Below are 24,895 nucleotides of genomic sequence, written 5' to 3' on the forward strand. Positions count from 1 at the left end.
TGACAGTTTATCAGCCCCATGTTGGTTTTCAGACTCTGCCACTACTGTAGACGTATTAAATTAATATTATTTTTTTTTTTAAATATTGTTTAACTCCTATTTTTATATGGGAAAATTAAGTTAACAGCCATCTACAATGACTTAAAGTATGTACACGATTGTTTCATTAAATTTGATTCGGCTCAACATATCTTTTTGATTTTCTTTAAGAACTACATATGAAAAAAATCTCAAATAAATCCAGTACCTCTAGCAACCCTGCCATATGACTAACGTCACTTGTAAACAAGGAAATTAGTTCGCAGCTTTCTCACTCACAGATACATCCATTCATAAATTTCTTTTCCTAAGAATTATTGTTGCCAGTGGTTCCGTAGTGTAGTGGTTATCACGTCTGCTTTACACGCAGAAGGTCCCCAGTTCGATCCTGGGCGGAACCATTAATATTTTTTTTTGCCTTTGTCCATGTCAGCATTTCTGGAAATGTTATATATATGAAATAGAAAATTCATTTAAATTTTAAAAGAATACTAGTTTTGTTGCGACTAAGCCTTCAGCCTATTGCACACTATATGTTAATCTATTTTGAAATAATTATAATGAAATGATGTAATTGTTTCATTCAAATAGCATTATAATATATTCATCACAATAATTTCAAATCTGGAGTGCCGCGAGCGACATCTTTTGGCATGAGATGACCAACTGGGCCATGAAATTTTTGAACGAACTTTTTTTTTTTTTTTTTTTTTTTTTTTTTTTAGGAACAATCACATCATTCTGAGTTAACTGATACTTTGAGTTTGACCACACTATATGTAGTTCTTCAGGTATAAGGCCTATAAGAAATTTTTTGATTGAAATATATTGGATCTTGGATCAGGAGCCTCAGAATTTTTGAACAGCTCCTAAATCGATTTTTCGTACGTTTTACGGAATAAGCACATCATAGTGAGTTAAGTAATAGGTTGGGTTTGGCTACGTCGTATATACTGTTGATTGAAATATATTTCATTTTTGAAGCAAACAAGAAAGAGATTTATTACTATAGTTGCACTAGCGCTACAACCGCATTCAGTAACATTGGATATCTGGAATGGAATGGAATCTTTCAGTTTTACGTCCCACGGTTATGCCGGTTAGGCTAAAGGAGACGTTGATGATTAGTAATGAATGAAATGGTGGAATGAAGAAAGTGGAAGGAAACGGGAGAACCCCGAGAACACCCACAAGCACGGTGTTTGTTCACCACAATGTCCACACGGCGCGAGCTGGGATCAAACCAAGGACCCCAAGCACCGGAGGGGAAATTGGATGTCTGGAGAGAATCTATCCGGGATGGCCAGAACCGGTTCCTGGTGGAACCGGTTTTCGGGTCTGAACGGATCCGGTTCTAGAAGATCCGGTTCCGGAACCGGGATTTCTGATCCAGGTCTGGAACTGGTTTTTCTGATTCAGGTCTGGGACCGGTTCTTCGGATCCAGGTCTGGAACCGGTCCTGAAAACTAGATCTCCAAGAATCACGGAACCGGTTCAGGTGGAACCGGAACTTTATGGCCATTCCTAGTATGAAGGGACATGTATTTATACCTTTGTCGCTAATTTCTTCCCGTAAGTTGTTGTAGTTACTTCCATGATAGTTACAAACTTTGCAGCGCTTAACTGACCTACTCCTTCTAAGTTTTGATGCAAGTGAAGTGGATAATGGCAGGGGCGGATCCAGGGTGGGGGGACAATCGGGGCGATCGATCGCCTCCCCAGAAGAGGAAACTTCCTTATTTTATATATAAATAAAACCCATCCCAGAGTTTAGAGCTCTTAAAAGTAGCAGTATTACAACCCACCGCCCCCTTCCCCTCAGAAGTCTGCCCTGCTCCGCCCCTGGATAGTGGATACCAACTACTTCATCGAAAGAGGAGAAGAGGCAAGTGAACACAAACAAGCGTCGTAGAAGTACAGATGTCATTACTGCACAGTCATGAAATTGATGGTAAATTCGTATATTTTTTTTTTTAAAGTATGGATCTTGATGCACAACAAAGCTCCTGAAAATCGTAGTAGCTACTCCGATGGCCACTTTAGAAATGAAAGATATTTTTACCATATTAAAGCGCATAAAAGAAAATTAAGAAACGTCATAATTCAAAACCGTCTCAATGCTTTGGCTACAAATTATTATCAACAGAGAATACTAGACTTCAAAAAACTCCAATCGACAAGTTCGCTGACCCGAAAGGGCAGGAAAATTTATTTCATAGACAAATAAAATGGAGCATTCGTTATGAACGGGTACGAGTAAACCTTATTATGAATACGTATATATGGTTACTTTTATCGCTTTTATCGTTTTGCTTATTTAAAATATTAAACATACTGAGCGACTATAGCAATTACATTTTCCAATGACACGGTAAACTTCCAAAAAAAATTGTCACGATACGCCACTGCTATACGATAGTTTGATAGTGCAGTTGTTATAAGGTCCTGGTCCACTTTGCACGGAGATCTCTAGTTTAGTCCTAGGTGAAACTAATAACTTATTTATCCTGCTCTGTTTGGAGATTTTTGTTCCAGAATTTGTTTCTCCACCCACAACTTGCTAGTTTTCAAACACTTCCTCTCGCTGGTTTCGTAGTGTAGCGGTTATCACGTCTGCTTTACACGCAGGAGGTCTCCAGTTCGATCCTGGGCGGAACCAGTAAAACGTAAAGAAAGAAAGATTGAATTATTAGTGATAGGGACACATGTCTGTTTTTTAGTCAGCTGCGCGAGTCTTGTTATTAACTTATATTTTAAGGTGTGCTTAATCTGAAAATGGCTTTCAATTTTATCCATCACTTGCTTGCAAAATAAGGAACCCACACAACACATGAACATCCGAGACTGATCCGCAATGGACAACGGGACTCTCGCCCGGGACACCCATACGACCTCTGTGGAATATCCAGATGTCCGCTGATATCCCGGAAAACGGAATATTCAACAGAACCTCAAAGGGATTAAAAAAAAAAAATGCGTTTCTCAAACTTGGACCTGTCCTATCTAAATGATACCCCTGATTTCCTGTTTCCTCCTTAGGGTGTAAGTATCAAACAGTATTCCAAATTTCCCTTCACCACTGTACCCATATGTCATTATCCCCTTCAGTTCTTTGCTCTACATATTCCCTTATTTTGTACTCATTATCAATATTGTAGAATTCATTGTTTATTACAAGACTAGAGAGGAGCTTAAAATCACTGATCACCCTGATGGATCACTCTCTATATACCTAATTGAAATTTAAATCGTTCCCACAATGCAACGAAAGTGATATTGGCGACACTATCGGCTAGAGTTGTAACTAATTCCAACGTTTGCTGCTGGCAGTAGCTAATCGTATCATTGGCTAATTCTATCAAACTCACCCGCTCTGAATGATTTTATTCGTTCTTATTTCCAGTAGTTTTTCGTGCTACTCAACTGCTTTGCGTGGCGGCTTCACAAGCTTCACTCACGTAATTTAGTTTCAGCGGGAAGAGCAGCTGAAACCAAGGGCGCTCATGTTGTGGTTTCAAGGGGGGCAAGTATAAGCGACGTTTCAAAAATAGTTTCAAATTTTGCTGTAACTAATGTAAAAATTCTATTGGATTTTCGATATTCTGAAGTGCAATTTCCTCCAGGGGGGCAAGCGCCCCACATGCTCCCCTGATGGGCGCCCTTGGCTGAAACCCCTTATACCAGTGTTTCTCAAAGTGTGGGCTGCGGGCCGTTTCTTTGATGGGTCGCGAGAAGTTTTTTGTTTTAATTGTAAAAATAATATTTTGATGTAGAAACATATGTTATAAAGTATGTACTATTCAGAAAATGAAAATTGAAAGCGTTTGTTAATGAGGTAAAAAGTAAGTGGTTACTCAGAGCCCTGTCCTGTTGTACAATCAGTAGAGATGCTGGGTGAGAACGATGGTTACTGGATGGAAAGAGAATGGGTGATTCAAAATCTGTCGCGGGGTAAGACATAGGGTGATATCAATAAAAATAAGTAACTACTCCTGAGAAGTCCTGCTCGAGAATCGGAGTAACTACAGCTGGAGTAATCTCCTCCCTCAATTCAGTGTTGCCAGGTCTCCTGATATTCCAGGAGTTTTCCTGGTTTTTCAAGTTATCTCCTGGTCTACTGATTTTTCTTTTAAAAATGTTAAAAACTCCTGGCTTTGCGCATCATCCGAAAGCTCTTATAAAACGTAGACTTCAGAAACCAAAAGGAGTTGTTATCTACAGATGAAATGTACTTTGCAGCAAAAGTTTTCCTGTCCATGGGATCAAGAAATCTCCCAAAGTATGGACTGCAAGATTTTTAACTCAGGTGTCTTGAATTATATATTGAAGCAGTGCATCAAATTCGAGAGAGATATGAGCTCCTCCGTAGCTAAGCGGTTACCGTACACAATTTTGGCGTGGAAGGACCGGGTTCAATTCCAGGTGGGACCATATGTGGTTCGGATTCCACGTTAATCAGTGCGTCCACGTCTCACATAGCCTTGCTGTTGAACGGGACGTTAAACTCAACTCGAGAGAGAGATACGCTTCATGATCTCATCATGAAACATTTGGGGATGATAGCCCATCAAATGGGATAAACAAATCGGCACAATTTATTTATTTATTTATTTATTGTCCTTCAACAGAGAATAGAATCTCCAGTTACAGAAGGTACAGAATATAGATAGTTCACATAATATAATATTATACATAATAGTGAATATAATGATACGGACAAAATTCCTGTAGATATCTGACAAAGACAATAATAACTATCGTAAGAGTATAAACCGTTAAACGTGAAGAGTATTACAAGAAACCATTAACAGTCAGATAATTGGTTTACACATGTATATGGAAATACATGTATTCACATTCTAATACAATATATTTTTCAACTTCTTTGTATACAGAGACAGAGGTAATGCTATATCTAAATCTTTGTTTAATACTGATATGCTATTAAACCTACTGCACATTCTATATAATGGTGAGCCTTTATACATTTCAGTTCTTGGAACATCTACAGTCAACAGATGTCGCTTACGTAGATAACCTGGTCTAGCATTGAGTCCAATTTTTTGTAAGAAATTACTATTGTCAACATAAGAATTTATAATTTTATAGAGAAATAATTGTTGAAAAAACTCACGTCTGTTACTCAAACTGACATAGTTAAATTTATCTAGAAGGGTTTTATATGATATTTTGTTTCTTATAGCGGAAGCTCCCATTGTTTTAAAATAGAGATACCTTAGGAATTTCTTTTGAATACTTTCTATTTTCTCCTGAAGAGATTTATAATATGGAGCCCAAACAACGCATGTATATTCTAGTTTGGCCCGAACCAAGCTATTATACACCATAGAAATAGCTACAACATCATTTAAATTTCTGGTGTTCCGTATAATGAAACCAAGCTGTCTATATGCATAAAGAACCACTTCAGTGATATGGTTATCAAATGATAAATTGCGTGTAATTTTTACCCCTAAATCTTTACATGTGGTAATTTCTTCCATGTTTTCACCATTAAGAGTATATGAATAACAATTAAAACGCTCTTTCGCTCTTGACATTATCATAAACGCACATTTTTTAATATTAAGGTTAAGTTTATTTTCTACACTCCATTTATATATTAAATCAAGATCTTCTTGCAGTTCTATTGTATCTGTAATACACCTTACTTCTTTATATAATTTTACATCGTCTGCATACATAAGGTATTTGGAATGTTTTATTGAGAACTGTAAGTCATTAATATACAATAGAAAAAATAATGGACCCAGATTTGATCCTTGAGGTACTCCCGAGGTAGCTACGTATTCTAATGATTTCGATTGTTTGTATTGAACAAAATATTTCCTTCTAGATAAGTATGATTTAATTAAATTTAAAAAAAGGTTGAGTTAATCCATATGTTGATAATTTATTTAAAAGTATGCTATGATTTATTTTGTCAAAGGCTTTACTAAAATCCAAGTAAATCGTGTGCGTACTAGATTTATTTGAGAATGAACTGTGTATATCTTGAACGAAATTAATTAAATTTGTAGTTGTTGATCGACCAGGGTAAAATCCATGTTGATTGACATCTATAAAGCATTTTACATGATTAAAAATTCTGCTATATAGGATATGTTCCAAAACCTTCGCCGGAGCGCAAATTACAGCAACTGGCCTGTAATTTTCAATATTGCACGTATCACCCGACTTGAATATTGGACAAATTCGTGTTATTTTCCAGTCTTCAGGAAATACTTGAGTCCTTATTATAAGATTAAAGATTGCACATAGCGGTCGCATTAAGATATTTGAACATGCTTTTAGTAAATATGGAGGTATTCCATCTGGACCACATGAGCGTTTTGGTTTCAGTTTTCTTACAGCACTTTTATACTCGACATCAGTAATTAAGCCTAATGATAACGAGTTCGGTGACAAAGGTAGAATATTTTCGTGATGTGTATCTTGTACAGAGCTATCTGTGTATACAGATTGAAAATATCTAGCAAATCCTTCCGCTATATCACTTGTAGTTTCAAGAGGAACATCTTGAAACTTCATTGAATAGTTCATTACATTACGATTTACTTTTTTATTATTTAAGAAGTTCCAAAAAGATTTTGGATCAGATTTTATATTATTTTCTATTTCTCGTAAATAATTTGAGTATGCTTTACTAATCATAGTTTTTACTTTTTTCCTTGTTTCCCTAAATAATTCCATATATTCTTCCGCTATCGCAATATGTTTCCGATAGTAATCTTTTAATTTTAGCATCTTAATGATTTCTTTAGTAAACCAACATGGATATCTTCTACTTGTTCTTTTTCGTATTTTCGGAACCGTACTAGAGAAAACCTCATTAATTTTATTATAAAATATGCTAATAGCTAGTTCTACACAATCTGCATTGTACAATCAGCGGCAAAAAACTTGCAACATGAGGATTTTTTTTTTTTATTTATTTATTTAAGCCTCCACTTTCCCCTGCCTTTGCCATTTCATATGGTCTTATTAAATGGCAGACGCTACTGCCTCTTACTCGTAATTCTCTCTCTACTACCTTTTTTTTTTCCGTATGATTTCTCTCCTCTTTTTATGATTGGCCTCAGTTAGGGTGAGGCGAGGCTTACCTTTTATTGGCATGATACCTAAAACAAAATTTAAATCATGCCCTATTCTTTATTTTTCTTTATTTTTTCTTGTTGTTTTATTTCCTTTTTAAAAAAAATTGAAAAGATACACAAAGACACATACACACACACACATACTACATACATATACATGAGCAGGAAACACCTTGCATAAAATGTTAAGGTAAGCTGAAAAGAGAAAAGAAATAATTAGTAAACAATTTAAACAAGTATTACCAGGATCTTTTTTTTTTTTTTTTTTTTTTTTAAATAGTTATCTCCCCTGTATGAATTTATTTCTTGATGTTATTTATACCTGTCTTTCCCACTAAAAAAGAAAGTTCTTTGAAAGGAAATCGGACTTCCAGATTTCCAATTTTTCGTTAGTTGTTAGTTCTGGAAATCAACATCAGAACTGTTTTGGTCTGTCTGAATTTCTCTCACCAGCTTTGTAAAGTCTTCTTATTTTCTTTCTTCTTCTAAAACACTTGTTATATTTTAAAATCCTGCCACCACTAGCAAAACACTAAACAAGGCACTATACACTAACACAAATAAGGAACGTGAAGGTTTAAGTTCTGGAATTGTCATCAGAACTTAGTTTTTTTTTTCTGTTTGATTAGTTTACTTTCTTCTAATTCTTTATTTCTTTATATTTACAATATAGGGTGTGGGTCTTGTTAATTTCTTCTTCTTTCATCGTTTCTTTCCTTCCACAAGTTTCTTGATACATGTCTTGCAACAAATTGTAATTTTTCTAATTTCATTTTATCGTTTATTAAAGTTTGTATATTATCCCTTTTTAATTGGTCTCTTATTTCTCTTATTTTGTTATTTGTTATGTAATTATTGCAATTCCAGAAGACATGTTCTGGTGTTTGTACTTCATTACACGTACATTTATCGTCATTAATTATATTAAGTCTTCTCAGATGAGATTTATACGGTCCATGTCCCGAGATGTATTCTATTAATTCACTGCTTATTGTTCCCATTTCTTCTCTTATTTTTAAGTTTGGGATAATGGTTCTTGTTCTTTGTCCTTTTATCGAATCCCTCCATTCATCTTCCCACTTCCGTTTAATCAGTTTGTTAATATCGTCTTCGGTGCTTGGCAATTCTCCCGTAATTTCCAATATCTTCGTTCTCTCATTATTCTTTAGCCACGTCTTAATACATCTTCTTAATATCTGAAGGTGTATGGGTTCTTCATTGGCCAAAAGTTGTATTGTTTCTGCAGAGATAGTTTTTATGATGCCATGGGTTCTAATTAGCATTAATCGCTGTACCCTTATTAATTTTTGCCTTAAGTTTTTGTTTAGAAACAGTCTATGACCCCAGATTCCGGCACAATATTGTGCAATAGCCATTAGAATAGCTTTGTTATACAATTTAAAAATTTTTCTGTCAATTTTAAAATCTTTCATAGCCACTGTTAAGAGTTTGTTGGCTATTTTTTTCATCTTCTCTGTTGTTTCAGTTATATGTTTTTCGTAGTTTAGTCGTTTGTCTAGCCATACACCTAAATATTTGAATTCATTCACAATTCCTATTTTAGTGTTCCTAATTTTGATTATGGGTTCTCTCTGTAGAGTTTGGCCAAATACTGTAATTTTTGTTTTATTAACCGATAGAGTTAATTTATTTTCTATACACCATCTTTCTAGATTTTCTAATATTATATTTCCTTTTTGCTCTATTTGTCTTCTTGAGGATGCTGTCATCACAATTGCTAAATCGTCCGCATATCCAACTACACCTAATGTTTCTTTTAGATTGTTTAGTTTTCTTAAACATGGTTGGAAAGTAATGTCCCACATTGTAGGTCCGCATATTGAACCCTGTGGGCATCCTTTGGTGCTTATTGTTGTTATATCTTTTCCTGGAGATTTTAATGTAATCGTTCTGTCAGTACAGTAATCCAGCATGATGTTGTAAAGAGCTTTGCTAATTTTTAGTTTTTTGAGTTCTTTAAATAGTGCGGGCCACCATAGATTGTCAAAAGCACCACTAATGTCGGCATAAATAACAACTTGGTACTTCTCCAGTTTACCATCTTCTATGAGGTCAATTAGTCTTTTTACAGCTGTTTCGGTGCTTTTTCCTTTTCTGAAACCATATTGCAATTTGTCATTATTTAAAATTCTGTTTTTGTTTATTCTTTCCACAATGGTTCGTTCAAAAAGTTTACTTATTACATTTAATAAGCAGATAGGTCGATAAGATTTTGGATCGTCATTTTTCTTGTCATCTGACTTTTTGAATATGATTAAATTTGCTTGTTTCCACCTTTTTGGAATTCGTCCGTTTTTAAAACACAAGTTGAAGAGTTTTGCTAGGTATGGTGCCCATGTGTCAGCATTATGTTTAAAAATTTCCGATTTTATTCCATCCGGTCCAGGAGCTTTCTTGCTTTTAAGTCGTTTTATGTTATTTATTATTTCTTGGTTTTCTATTACTTCTATTCTGTCTTCTAAAGGTGGTAATTGCATTTCTCTTCTTATGAAACTTTGTGAGTTATTATCTTCTTCAGGTATATCCTGTGGTAAAAGAGATTTTATTAGATAGTCTATTGTTTCTTCCCAATTATTTGTATATGTACCATTTGTTCTTTTTAGAGTTGAGAGGGTGGTAGGTATTTTAACTTTATTACTTATAATTTTGTAGGGTTCACCCCAGGGATCTAGATTTAAATTAGTTTCAATGTATGTTTTCCAGCTATTTTTCTTTGATTCTATTATTTTGTTTTCATATTTTTGTTTTAACTCTCTATATTTGTTTAATCTGTTTTGTCTTAGATTATTTTCTGATGTATGTTGATAAAGTTTCCTAGCTTTACGTGTTTTTCTTTTCAGGTCTTGTAATTCATTGGTCCAGAAGGTATTTGTTTTCGTGTGTAATCCTTTAGTTGTCTTTTTTGTTTTTGTTGAGCTTTTAATTGCTAATTTTATTGTATCTTCTATTTTCTGGGCTAATTCATCTAAGTTGCTCTCTTCTTCTATCTGTGGTAGATTTATCGTTTGCCAGAACTTTGTCCAATTTATCTTCTCTGGGTTATATATTAATGTTTCGTCTGAAGATTGAAAATAATTTGTTTCTTCTTGTTTGGTTGGTTTTACGATATCAAATATTATTATATTATGATCGCTTATTGTTGCTGAATCAAGTACTTTCCAATTTTTTATTTTATTACTCAATCTTGTAGAAGCTATTGTCTGATCAATGTTTGATTCCCCCTGACTGTTCTTAAATGTTGGTGGATTCCCTTCCTCATTTATTATTATTAGGTTATTATTCATGACCAATTCTTCAACCCTTTCCCCTCTATTGTCCGTTTTATTGCCGTGCCATAGTGTTGATTTGGCATTTGAATCCATGCATATTAAGATGTTCTCTTCTTTGTACATTTGACAAAATCTTTCTATATTATCCAAAAAAGGTTGTATGTCCATGCAAAATTGACAATAACAGTTGATTAATTTAATGTTCCCTAGATTCGTTCTCAATTCCACACATACAGTCCAATTATTTCCAAATTGTGTTATATTTAATGTTTTGATGTTTTTATTTCTGTTAATGATTGCAGCTTTTGGTTTCTCACCTACGTTTTGAGGAATCTGGATCTCTCCTGTGTGGTTTTTCGCAATAATTGTTTCACAGTCTCCCATGTTAATCAACTTGTCATTTCTTGTGTAAGGCTCTTGTACAACTATTATGTCTGCTTCTACTTTATTTGCTAGTTCTTTAATTTCATCCATAGCCGTCTTTGCTCCCATAGCGTTGATTTGAATGATTGTTAATTTTTCTTCATTTAAGAAATTTGTCATAAAATGCTTTTGAGTTTGTCATAATTTATCTTAAAATTGTTTTTTTTTCTGTATTTAAAAGTCGATTTTTGCGATTGTGCGCTCGTATAGCATTTTATATGTTGCACACTCTTGTTCGGTTTTAGCATTGCACTTTTTCTTTCTCTTGGTGCATGGGATACAAACCTTGGCTTTATCTTTATTCACACATCCCGACTTATCGTGCCCCCCCTGTCCACAGAAAGAACAAACTTTCTCTTCTTTGCAGTGTTTACCGATGTGACCATAATCAAGACAAATATTGCATTTTGAGACAGTAATAAAGTCTTTTATTCCATGAGCTTCGAACATTAGATATACTCGTCCTTCTTTCAAAAGTTTTCTTCTGATTTGGGAAGTTGCTTCAATAACTAGATGACATTTATTTTGGTTTTTTGGTCCGGTTCTAAATCTAGGTTTAATTTCTTTGATTGCTTCTGTCATTTCTTGCTCTTCAAAGTTTTGCTCCACTAAAGTTTCGACGATCTCTTCATCTTTGAAATCAGCTGGAATGTTGTATATAATCAATAATGGTTTCTTCTTCTTCGGTTTTTCTACTACAACGGTTTCGTTTAGTTTCTTGTTATTCACTAAGCTTCTCATGTCTTTTTCAGTGGCTGTTTCTACAATGATTGCATTTTTCATTGTTTTAACCGATGAAATTTTGATTTTCTCTTTAGCTGGATTGACAGCTTGAAACAATTTTCTCTTTACCTCCTTTATTTCCTCATTCCCATTCGCTTTTAGAAAGATGGTTGGCTTTTGTTTCGTTCGTGCTTGTTCAATTTCCTGAGTTCTTTTACTTGTTTGTACTTGTTCCTGTGATCCTGTAAGGATTGCGGAATACAGTGGCCTCTCTTCTGTGGCTTTTCCCTTGTCGTTTTGTAATTTGGTGATTTCGATCTTTAATTTTTCATTTTCCTCTCTGAGCTTATTTATTTCGGTTCTTAGGTATTGGTTGACACCTTCTGTTTTTGATTGTTTCATTAACCATTTGGCTAAATGCTTCTTGATGCTTTTAGCTATTGTTGAACTGGCTTTGCTTTTTCTGACTGCTTGGTCAACAAAATCCATGGCCGTTTCGTAGTCCTTACTAATTTCAACATCGTTGTCTTCTTCTTGATCCTTTTCTCCTTCGACCTCATCTCCAGAGATATTTCCCTCTTGCTCATTTAAACTCATGCTGACATTGAGTTTGGTTGGTGAAACTTCTTTTTTCCCTTTTCCACTCCTTTCCTTCTCACCTGGTGAATCTACCTTTCGTTTTTCACTAAATGTCTTTCCTTTATCTTCTGGATTCTCTCTTTGAGTTGTGTTTGATCTGGTTCTGTTCACTTGTGCGTTTGAGTTGGTTGTTTGTCTTTGTTCCTGTTCGTACTTATCTAGCATATCCTCATAAGAACTGCCCGAAAAGTTTGGCCTCCTATCCATTGGAATTTTGGCTTGTATCTTTGTTTCCCTATGATTATATTTAGTTTAGTTAGTTTGGAAAATGCAACCCGTGTGTCCCTAAGAACGTAGTAGCCGCATCTCCTGTATGTGTACTAGTTTCCCGCCAATTTCCCCCCCGATAAAAGCAAAAGGGGTTATATGTTTAAAGGTATTACTCACTACTGCACCACACTGCACCAAAACTAAAACTTCAACTCACACAAACACTCACTGTTGTTTCTCAGGATCCACTGATTACACCCCGTGCTTTTGCATGTATACAAAAGCACGTGTTTTTACTCACTCATTCGCAAGATACTATGTAGTACTATAAACTGCACACGTAGTATTTTCTTCCATTTACACTTCACACACAAACTAAAAAAAGAAAAAAAAATGTTTTCTTGAAGAAAGATGATTCTGCGTTTATCGAACGATAAAAGTCTTTGCTCTTCTTTTCAGCAAGATTGCAGTTTTTACTTTCTAGAGGAAGGAATTTCCTGACGACTTATCGACAGAAAATGTCTTCAATATTGCACTGTAACTTTAGAAATTGTTATTGTTCTTGTTAATATTTTAAAAACAATGTTTTTTTCTCTAGATTTCACTACACGCAAATGGTCACTTGATGTTACTTCACAAATGGTCACTTCACAATAAACTTATATGCTCATGTTGCAGGTTTTTTGCCGCGGATTGTACAAGGCAGACCAATTCGTATCAAGCAACATTCTATACAATTGAAGAAAGTCTGCTCTCCGAAAATTGTTATAATAAATAGTTTCGTTCTGAACCCTACTAACATTACTTTTTGTACTTATTAATATTCTTAGAGCAGGATGTTGCTTGTCCTCAGGTACCATCGGCATTAATTCTCTAGTTACTACAGTATTTAAAATATTAGTTAAAACTAAATCAAGCGTTTTGTTATTGCTATTCTTAATGTCATTCAAGGTGAATAGATTGTATAGGTTCATAAAATTTAACAAATTTTTGTAGGCGCTACCTCCGGTTTGTAAGTCATATTTGGAATCACTAATTAAAGGTAAATTAAAATCACCAATAACTAGTATATTATGATATTGAAAATCCAGATGTGACTCAAACATGTTATAAAAAGACATATACTTATCAATAGAAGAAGCAGGTGTAAAGTATACAGTCACAATATAAAATGATACACTATGTACAACTACTTTTACAACTAAAGATTCTGTTTCGCTTTTTAAGTCAATCAGTTAAAGGATCAGATCGTACTTATCCCTTATTGCAATCAACACCCCACCACCACGTTTATTTCCATTTCTATCACATCGATATACCTTGTAATTATCATCAAATAATTCATTATTATAAAGGTTACTATGCAACCAACTTTCGGTAATAACAATTACATCAAAATTATTACTTAATGTATTTAAATAAAATTCCTGACACTTTGTATTTAAACCCCTAACATTTTGATAGTAAATGGTTAAATTACCAATCCTTACAGTATCCATTAGGTTGTTAACATCCTCGAGTGTTCTTAAAGCATACACGAACGTATCTTCCTTTTTCTTTCTCAGTTTTATATTCCCTGAATAATCAACCCATAAGTAAGCATAGTTATTTTCGCGTTGCTTCTTTCTAGCTTGACCAAAGATACGTCTTCTGTATGACGTGAGAGAGTGATTAACATAAATCATCTGATTGTAAGTATAACCCAAATGTACTGTGTTTAAATTTCTTTTTACTTTCCTTTGTTTTATGAACGTTTCTTTATCAGTACGCCTTACAAATTTTACAATAATACCACCACCAGTGCCAGAGGATGAATCAGGTAATCTGTGGCAAGCATCGATCATTTCATCTGTAACAGTCACATCTAATGCTCGCCCCCACAGACTTTACAATATCTAATACATTTTCATTAATTTGTTTGTTAATACCATAAATTTCTAATGTATTTCGTCTGTTATATTGATCTACCTCATCAATTCGCAGTTCAATGTCCGTGATTTTTTTCTTTAATGTCACATTTTCCTGTTTTAATTGTTCTACCGTCGCTAAACAAGTTTGTATTGTTTCCGCCTGTTTCCTGATTAAATCGGCGTTTTCATCTAACTTTTTGTGTGCCAGTTCTAACGAGTTTCCAAGTTCCCGTTCAGTTTCAATGTTCGATCTCTTTAGATCTGACACTTCCTGTTTTAGCTCTTGTAACAACTTAAACACATCAGAAAGAGTTGGCAATTCTGTCTCTGGTAAAGAAGCTGATTCTAAATGCAAGCTACGTCTTCTTGTCTTATCACACGATTTGCAGCGCCAGGGTTGTTTCACTGATTTCATGAATTCTAAATCCGTCTCTTCTAATTTAGCACATTTGAGATGACATAACTTCAAACAGTCCGAGCACTGTAACTTAGAAGCTGTTTCTTGTCTCACAATAGTCTTATTACATTCGATGCAGGAACTCATCGTGATTCGATGTATCGAAACCAACAGAACGCAATTCGATGCAGTCTGTGCCCAACTTGCAGATTAATGTGGGTTGGCAATACTGTTTGTTTACATTACAGCCTAATACACAGCAAGGAAAATTGACGAATAAGGCATTTTATATATGATTTATCGCAGTTATACATATAGAACAATTATCTACAGTACTTACTGTGTTTAATACATTCACCAAAACCCACTTAGATGATTACATTTTCACATTACACGGTAACTTGTCGGAGGCACAAAAACAGCGTTCACTAGTCACACATCATTTGATCAGAACAATCAATTGCTCCTCTCGTAGCTGACTTTCCTAATGATATAGAATAGAGTAAATTGCAACAAGTAGACACAGAATGGCATTTATTGCGAAACACAGATTTGTAAACTGAAAATGATGTTTCTGTTTAAGATTTTTGGATGCTTGTCAGGAGCGTCATTTCAGATTTTGCTTAGGGGGATTAGACCCTTTGATATAAGTAAAATTTCGCACATTTCATTGATTTACTGTAGAAATGGCTCTGCCTTCCTCAAGTATCACTGTAGAAAAAGTGTTTTCAATCGTAAATTTGATGAAAGCGAAACAGACAGACTTGCTGCACACAAGAAGTCTCACTTCTAACAAGTCAGGCTAGGATCCCCTGTGAATCGCTCTCTGACCAGCAGAGTCAATGTTGACATGTACGCAGATAAAGATGAGTAGCCTTTTATTGGTAAGCATAATCATTGATGGGTTCAGTTTGTCTTGTAATAAAAAGTAAGTATCCTAATTAACATTTTTAGGTATTAAGTTGTATCTGCTGGATTTTTCCTGGATTTTGGATAAGAATTTTCCTGATTTTTCGAAAAATTGGTTGGCAACACTGCCTCAATTTCGTATCAATAAAACAATCCACTACTCAGGTCTAGACTGCTCCAGATTTATGAACGTTCACTCGCGTTTCCTCTGCGCGTGGCAGTGAGTCATATCAATAAAAGAAGTGATTCCTCATTTTTCCCATCCGTCGCGCGGTCATTTCGTTGTTTTTAACCTATGGCGTAGTATCCTAAACGCCATGGAAAGGGCAAGTAGCAACGATAGCTTCAATCAAAGTGCATTTGTGGATGTTATAAAAGAGTTTCCAGTGGTACTTTCAAAGTCACAGTTACCAGAAAGTAAACGAAGGAAAGCCGAAGCTTTGAAGGCAAGTACAGTGAAATGCAACGAAATATCAAATACATCGTCGACTGAGACACAAATCCAAAAGAGAATCTTTAATATTCGAGCGAGAATAAAACACAAAGAAAAAAGAAAAAAAGAAAAAAAACGGGAAACAAGAAAGTAACACTGAAACCACGAGAATGAACCTATTGGAACTGATGTTGATTCGAATCCAGCAATGTAAGATTAACACGACAAGCGCATATCACGTGTTGTCCAAGGTCTTTGCTGATTGTTTGGCTTTAAGAACGAAATCAGACACTTGGCTTCTTTGTTTCCTTTTTAAAAAAGTCAAGCCACCCACGTCATAAAACACGTCTATCTAATTGCGTTTTCCACACCATAGGTGTCCCCTTTCGTCTTGAGATAAACAAAATACATTCTCATGTATACACCCTTCCTATCAACGTTGAGTTGAGTTGATTTTGAGTTTAACGTCCTTTTCAGTAGAGAGACTATATGAGACTGGACCCACTGATTAACGTGGAATCCGAACCACACGAGCTCCCGCTGAGAATCGAACGCGGGTATCCCATGCCAAAGGCATGTACGCTATCCGCTTAGCCACGAATGAGCTCTTCCTATTAGTGTATTCGTGTCCAAAATACTATGTTTCTTTATTGCCATGTGTGTATAGTCAAGTGCCCCGATAGCACCCGGAATTGTATATTGTTCTTGCCACTCTGCCTTTGCTGTTTGCATATTACGCACACTTCCGAATTTTCAGATTTCGCAATAATCGCATCCATTACACTTGTAGTAGCCATAGATACAGTACCTTGAGCCACACCAGAATCCCCTGACATTCCGACCTGGAATCCCGGATCGCTCGCATAACGCAAGAAAACCCGCATCTTTTCCTCATTAAGTAGTGCACCACCCCGAATTTCGGTTAATTCTCCTTTTAAAAAAATGTTGTGCTAATCACTCTACATTTTCTTTCTGAACCCATAATGTTTTTTGTAATCTCCATTTGCAACATTTCTATGCAGTTTACAAGTTTTTCTACGTAGCAAAACAATAATATACTCTGCCATATTTCGCACGGAGTCACCTATTTAGCTTGCTCCACAAATTTGGAGAAGTTACTACCATCACAGAGGAGTCTTTGGTTTTTATTGATATCAAACGCGGAGTAGTTACTCGGCTCGAGAATAGAGGTGTGGTTACTTCAAAAAGGCGGGGCTTCTCCGAGATCAGCCGAGACGATCAGTGCTCCGTTCTCTTTTTATTGATACCAGTGCAAATAACTACTACAAAATTGGGAATAATGAGTAACTCCCTGAACCCTCATAGTTTGTTGAAGATATTCCCTTCGTTTTGTCGACAAAATCCAATATGCAAAATGTAAAATAAAATATATGTTGATAGTTAAGATTCATCCGAAAATATATAGTGCTGAGATTCTCATTTGTGCTTGAAACTTCGTCCCTGTGAAAAGAGTATGAGAAAAGGGAACATTCTCCAAAATCTACAATTACAATTTCCTCTATATTCATACATTATTGCGCAATAATGCGCATTGACCTCCTCACAAAAGAACACAGATAATAATAATAATAATAATAATAATAATAATAATAATAATAATAATAATAATAATAATAAGAAGAAGAAGAAGAAGAAGAAGAAGAAGTTGATAATCGAACAGAAGCAATTCGAGAACGAAAACCACAAGACAGAGAAAGGTATCAAAATAATGGAAAGTTGGAAGACCTGGGCTCGATTTGTGGTAGGAATTTATGTGGTTCGGATCCTAAGTTAAGCTGTAGATCCGTGCCTCATAAAGCCACGCTGTTGAAAGGGACCATAAACTCAAGTCAAATCAAAATCTAAAATAATGGAAATATCTGTAGTTTGCTACAAGTAAGATGTATGAAAAGTTAAACGCTGGGGAAGCAAGTACAGTGCTTGGTCATTGTTTGGTTAGGTGGACGTCTGAAGCTGAACGAAGACGTGCATTGAAGCGACCAGTCGATAGCGATAGAAAATTGGGCACTTCTCTGAGCTTCAAAGAAGCCGAGTTATGGATGCGCGCTTAGTTCATGGTAGTATATGTAATAGGGCCCATTCACGGTCCACGGTTTGTGCAAACATCATGTTTGTGCAAACACCGTGTTTGCGCAAATACTCTGCCATACACGATTCAACTGTTTGCACAAACTTCAGTTCAATTTTGAGTTTGATCGCGTAAGCATGTCCACTGAAGCAGCTTGTTTAGCGATAGTAATTGCTTGTGCTTTGGAAGCGGAAATACCCGCGAAACCAAAAAGAAACAAGAGGGTGTGGATGAAAGAGTGGTTTAAGAAACGATCTAAGTTTAGTCATCAAAATTTAATAGCCGAGCTTGAGATAAGTTCGGCTGTGGACTATAAAAATTATTTACGAATGGATTCAACTACATTTGGTGAAATACTGGAAATGGTTACACCTCTTATTCGAAAACAGGATACAAATATGAGAGATGCGATATCTCCCAAGCAGAGATTGTTTGCCACTTTGCGTTATCTTGTGTGCGGAAACACGTACGAGGACTTAAAATTTGAAACAGCCATTGCACCCCAGACGTTTGGACAAATTATTATAGAAACATGTGAGGCTATCATCAGAGTTCTCAAAGACTACATTAAGGTAAGTAACTTTTATTTATATTTTTACTTGTATAATATATACTGTACATAACGATGGAAGTTCAAAGGAATGCGGTAGTTGAACAACACACTCTTATGTAAAATACTATAATTGAGAAACATACTATCAACTATCACTTCAAAGCATTCATGTTATTTTCTCTGTGTGAAAAAAAAAGAAACATAGGCACATTAAGTGTATTGTGTATCAGTTATAGTATCACGAATTGCAGAGTATTCCGTTGCCTCTGTAGAGTTACTGTTATTTTCTGCATCAACCTGAGGAGAACACTTCTCGCTTTGTTCTCTCGCAGGCAAAAGAGCCTGTGAGGGTGACAGTCCAGGTGCGTGTAAGGAAGGTGGATTTGTGTCTTGCGAAGGTTGACTTAAGCATGGCAAAGGTTGGGTTGAGTATGAAGGAGATTGGTTTGATTGTGACGAAGCTAGAGATGAATATAACGACGTCTCCTTTCTAGGCGGTGAAGGTTCAGATGAATATGACGATGCTTGAGTCGAAGGGGAAGATTGATGTGAATATGGTAGTTGATCAGAGTAACGTAGAGGTCGACTGAAATGTGCGAAAGGGTGTGTCGGTAACTGTGGAGGATAAGAGGTTGGATGCATTGCCGCATTAATGGACACTGAGTGTCTATGAAGTGTTCCTAGCCGTCCTTCAAACAGAATATCATCTATGGCTTTCTTGGCATACAATTTCTGATCTGGTTGCAGTTTTTCAAATTCCAGAGCCCAAGCTTTGGCGATTATCTCCGATTCGGAATTTGAACTTTGAAGATGTTCACAGCCCATCTCTAACAATCGACTCTTTTTAGCCTCTTGATCTTCATTTAATGATTTCCTTTTCCGAGCCGCATGTAGTATGGGCGTAGACTGCTGTGTTAAGGGTAAGGACTCTCTGCTTCCAACCTGAAACAAGCAATGAAACAAAAATTACTATGAATGATTTGATTTGGTGAAAGGACGTAAATCTAAGCAGACGATCGAAGTAATCGAAACAAAAGTTACACAACGTAATAATGAGTAAATCTACGTAACTATTTTTTTTAATATCATGTAGACGTATATATCCCGAAGTTCGCAACATTGTATTACTAAATTGCAGCGGTTAAGTATGTTTGGTAGTGTTTTTAACTATGCAACAACTGATATACAATGTCATTTATATATATATATATATATATATATATATATATATATATATATATATATATATATATATATATACTGAAATCGAAACACTATTTGACATATGGCAACCCGATTCCGGTTTTCGATTCTACTCTTATTCATTAAGTTGTGTAAGTTTTGTTTTGATTACTTGCATACTTTTTAAAATTTAAGTTTAAAGTTCAATATTTCCTATGTACTAATCTTCTGTCGAATTAAACTTCCGTATCCCAAACCCCACAACATCGCAAACACGAATCGAACGACTATTACCATCGCTCTCAGTGACATCAAATACTATTTCACAAAGTTTGAGCTAAATCCAGCTCTTCTTACTCATTATGTGTTGGACTACAACACTGTCTATCGGATTCAATAAAAAGCAGAAAAAAAAAGAGTGCATTGCCCAATATGCACAACGAACAATGGCTTCGGGCACGGTTCCTTCTGTCGGATTACTGGAGATTATGTCAGACTACAGATACTACACTATATTTAGAATTATTAGTGCGCATATACTTCTCTTCGCATTCAAGCATTCACTGGGTTTGATTAATCAGTTCACCAGCAAATCAGCGGCGGAAATACCGCGAGAGAGTGACATCAAAAATCGAAATTGCAAAAAATTAGAGGGAAAATGGCGACCACAAAAAACGCGACAATTTAAACTCGTAATTTGTCGTCGCGGTATGTGGAGTAGAGCTTTTTGAGACAATTTTGATTATGTTGTTGTTGTTTTGGCTATCGCCTCTTTTGTAGTCGTATATCCTGACCAGCGAACGAGTGCGGGCGGCCGGTTTTGGAACTAAAATACAAACAACAGTGTTTCTAACCGGATTACTTGTAATTAATCTATCACAGTTGTTTTTGCCCTGTTCATAATAAACCACTTCACGCATATGTTCAAGTTATGTAAGTTATTTTCAGAACATTTTAAGGGACTGCAAAAAAAAGTACATACACCCTCCATATTAATTTGGCAATAACTTGCGAATAAACTAACCTCAGTGTTGTACAAAGGAACACTGAGAACTTCGTAGCATTAGAGTGTAACGCATTCCTTTTCATCTGTTAACAAAACCTCGAAGTTTATCTTTGTGAATCAAAGTTATACTTTGGCAACTGCGCTTTCATTGTTTAAAGCAAGTTTTATTGTGTAGTTTTGAGATAAGGCGTCTTCGAAATTGCTACCAATTTGGACCATGTGATCGATCGATTGACAGTACCTTCAGTAACAAATTTGCATTGAGATCATTTTCGGATGTGCTGCAAAAAGCTGGTGACAGAAAAACTGATAATCTAACCGCCTCCGAAGGAGATTTGGATCCGCCCCTAATTAAGATGGTAGATAAAGATAACTTTCTCTGACATCTAACCTGTCATTATTTAGCATGGTTTGGTAATTTAAAAATCCAGTATTTCTACCATATTTTGAAAAAAATTATTTAAAAGAAATAAACCCAATGTTACATTGGGGGCGGTAGGGGAGCGATTAAAATTTAAAGTGGGGAGCCTGACAATTGATTTCTTATAGTTCCATTGAAATTCAGAAAAAAATGAGTTTCATATTAAAAAAGAAATACAAAATACATTTTTATGGTAACTCTTACGTACTTTTGAAATTGATTAGAGTGAATAGATATGTATTTAAGTAACAAAACCACTTGCGTAAGTTTTTTCAAAATATCAAGTTAGAAGAACGAAGTTTGTCTTCCACCGCCATCTCATTGCTCAAAGATACCGGCGATGAAACAATTGGCCGGAAATCATGCGGCCGCTTCTTACATCAAATCATGAAGAAGAAGATGAGTGCCAATGTTAGGTACGTAAGTTTTTTTTTTTTTTTTTTTGATCCCCTCTTGGAACTATACGTAGCACATTTTAGTACTTACACTTGAAATAAAATTACAGCTGTTTAAAGACGATTGATTGCCTTTGTCTTTGAATTTCATATGTGCACACAGGATTTGTTAAACAAGACCGTACATCTGATATGTTTGAACTATATGCAACTTATGCTCACGGGCTAAACTCAGTCTTCTGAAGTCAATCGACAAATGATTATGTATTACAGACACAAAGACAACACTAGGCTCCCAAGTCTCAGTGTGTATGAAAACAGATAGTAGAATTCATTCTTTGTCACAAGAGACCTAGGGTCTGAAAGAAATTCAGAGGGAACTCAAAGGGAATTTCTATACTCATAAATAAAAGTTGTGAATTTATTGTGTATTGAACCAATGATATTTATGCTTACATTACCCATACGCTGATTTTTTATCGATACTTTTATTTCACATTTACCAAAAGACTGGATTACGATAATAATCCTAAAAGAAAGATGCATTGTAATTAGGTTTTCGAAAAAATGAAATGAAATTTCTCAAGTTTAACGTCCCATGGTTATGCTCTTTATGCTAGAGGAGACAGATGATTAATGAAAGTGAAAGATTGTAAAATTAATTGTTGGGCTCTCACAGAACGACATACAACAAAGACACATGCGCTAGCCAATAGACCAACGTAGAGAACTTCCACAGTTCTCGAGTGGAAACGTATCGGAATTCTTTCTTGGCTACAACTCAAGAAAATAATTTAGTTGTCAATCGATAGACCTACATTAAAACAAATGCAAGCAAAGCGAGCCTTAACTTGATTTAAACTTAAAGTTACAAGATATTGCGCAAGTATCTAAGCTACCAACCCATAATTAATCTTTTAGTCATGAACATCTTATTACTGAGTTTTACAGGTTTCTACTGTTTTATAATGAAATTAAATAAAACGTAATCAATTTTTTTTATATATATATTCTGCTTAATACACGGTAGAAATTCACTTGTGTGCTATCTTCTTCTTAAATTGTTAATTTCCATGCATATGCCATTATCCACAATACATTTGCATTACTGCAGGAATAACCATTACTGCATTCATTCAATAACAACTATAGGCTATAATTTATGGAGTTCTTTATTACGCGAAACAGATTATTCTACTTATAACATGTAAACTGCAACTTTTGAAAATCGTTGGATACACTGCAGAGTGACGCTCTCTGTTCCCCTGTCCCACCGCGCTTACCTAGAAACTGATGTAAACACACACTAGCGCCCTCCACGGAAAACCGCACTAATATGCTGGTCAGGTAATAGTTTTTGTAATCACATTTCATTATTCATTATTTCACTGTGGCCGATTAGTGCTCTCAAACGGGTCGGGTCAGTCGGGTCAACTCGGTTCGGGTTGTCGGGTCGAGTTGGGTCAATCGGGTCAGGTCGGGTCGGGTCATCGGGTTGGGTCAGTCAATTCGGGTCACGGGTCGGGTCGGGTCGGTCTTCAACCCGACCCGACCCGACCTGTTGAGAGCACTATGGCCGATATAGGACGGTCTACCTCGAGCTCCGGATTAATACAATTTTAATTTTGTACGAATGTTTTTATAGCTCTGTTTAGTGTGAAACAAATTTTAATGAGTGTGGACATTTCTGACGACGTTAATCTTACCTTTTACAATGTTTTACAGTGTATAACAATTAGTTTAACACGGACGTTTTCGGACAACATATCTGCGCCATATTGTTTTATAAACCATAGTGTTTATCAATTTGCTTAAAACAATTTTATACTTTTTTAACAATGTATAGTGTAATAGCTGACATGGCTTATGGCTGCAGTATTAATTCAACCCATTAGTGGTTTTAAGAAAGAAAAAGAAAAATAGTCACATTTTGTTGAAACAGTGTTTGATGTCACCATTTTGGTGGTCGTTGTTACTTTATAATATTTGTTGGTTTCGCTAGTCGCTCTCTTTGCGTCGATATTTTGTCATGAAATCGACGATTGAATGTGGTATATTTTTGGGACGAAATTTGTACCTATACTGAAATAATCTCTTTATCTAAGTCAATTTTGGGCGGAGATACCCCTGAGAAATGAAAAATCAATTTCAAAATTGTAATTAACAACAATTTCCTTTTATCTTTTAATATTTCGTTAAAGAAATTCGAAATTTCTACCATATGCCTGAAAACTATTTAACATATGCTCTCGTTTCTTGTAGATTCCACAAAATGAAGATGAATGGATGCTTGTAGCAAAAGAGTTTGAACATAGATGGAACTTTTCTCATTGTTTAGGAGCTCTTGACGGAAAGCATGTGACTATAGTGAAATCCCCAGGAACAGGCTCCTTATTATTTGAACTACAAAACATTACTTCAGCATTGTGTTAATGGCAATCGTAAATGCCAATTATGAATTCTTAATGGTAGATGTAGGAGCCAACGGGTGCGTATCGGATGGGGGAGTGTTTTCAAATACACTTTTCTATTAACGACTTTTGGAAAATAAGCTCCATATTCCTGAGCCTGCAATTTTAGCACAGAGTGATCTGGAAACGCCGTATGTTCTTGTAGGGGATGATGGCTTCCCACTTATGGAGAACTTAATGAAACCCTTTAGTCAAAGAAATCTGACCAAGGAACAAGCTATTTTCAATAACAGATTATCTCGTGCCCGTCGTATTGTTGAAAATGCATTCGGCATAGACCTATTAGCTTCCCGTTTCCGAATTTTGTTACGAACCATAAATTTACATCCAGATAGTCATTATCCTCGTTCTAGCATGCACCTACCTACATAATTTTTTACGGAAGAAAAAAGTAGATGTATACTACCAAGGAGGTATGGATGTGGAAAATAGGGATGGCCAGAACCGGTTCCTGGTGGAACCGGTTTTTCGGATCCAGGTCTGGAACCGGTTCTTCGGATCAAGGTCTGGAACCGATTCCCAAGATCCAGTTCTGGAACCGGTTCTGAAAACCGGATCTCCAAGAACAGGTTCCGCTGGAACCGAAACTTTGTCACCATCCTTAAACCCGAGATGCTGGCAGACTGTGAACAGTGTGCTAGATAAAATGGTGGAAGCGACAGGCAGGTGCCCAGGCGGCGGCCACTT

General features: G+C 35.7%; 1 protein-coding gene and 2 non-coding genes across 3 annotated transcripts in view; 2 read left to right on the forward strand and 1 right to left on the reverse strand.

Moving 5' to 3' along the window:
- Positions 1-367: 367 nt before the first annotated feature.
- TRNAV-UAC (transfer RNA valine (anticodon UAC)) lies at positions 368-440 on the forward strand. Its single transcript has one exon. It is a non-coding gene; the product is annotated as a tRNA-Val (tRNA).
- Positions 441-2,625: 2,185 nt separating this feature from the next.
- Positions 2,626-2,698, forward strand: TRNAV-UAC (transfer RNA valine (anticodon UAC)). Its single transcript has one exon. It is a non-coding gene; the product is annotated as a tRNA-Val (tRNA).
- Positions 2,699-18,325: 15,627 nt separating this feature from the next.
- The window catches only part of LOC145662297 (uncharacterized), a 32,979-nt gene continuing 26,409 nt past the window's right edge, over positions 18,326-24,895 (reverse strand). Inside the window, exon 2 of the mRNA XM_081727718.1 lies at positions 18,326-19,675. Within this exon, the coding sequence (XP_081583844.1) occupies positions 18,944-19,675 (732 nt within the window). The 3' untranslated portion in view covers positions 18,326-18,943. The remainder of the gene's footprint in view (positions 19,676-24,895) is intronic.

This window comes from Thermobia domestica, chromosome 10, assembly GCF_964235325.1.
Source record: "Thermobia domestica chromosome 10, izTheDome1.hap1.1, whole genome shotgun sequence".
NCBI lineage: Eukaryota > Metazoa > Arthropoda > Insecta > Zygentoma > Lepismatidae > Thermobia > Thermobia domestica.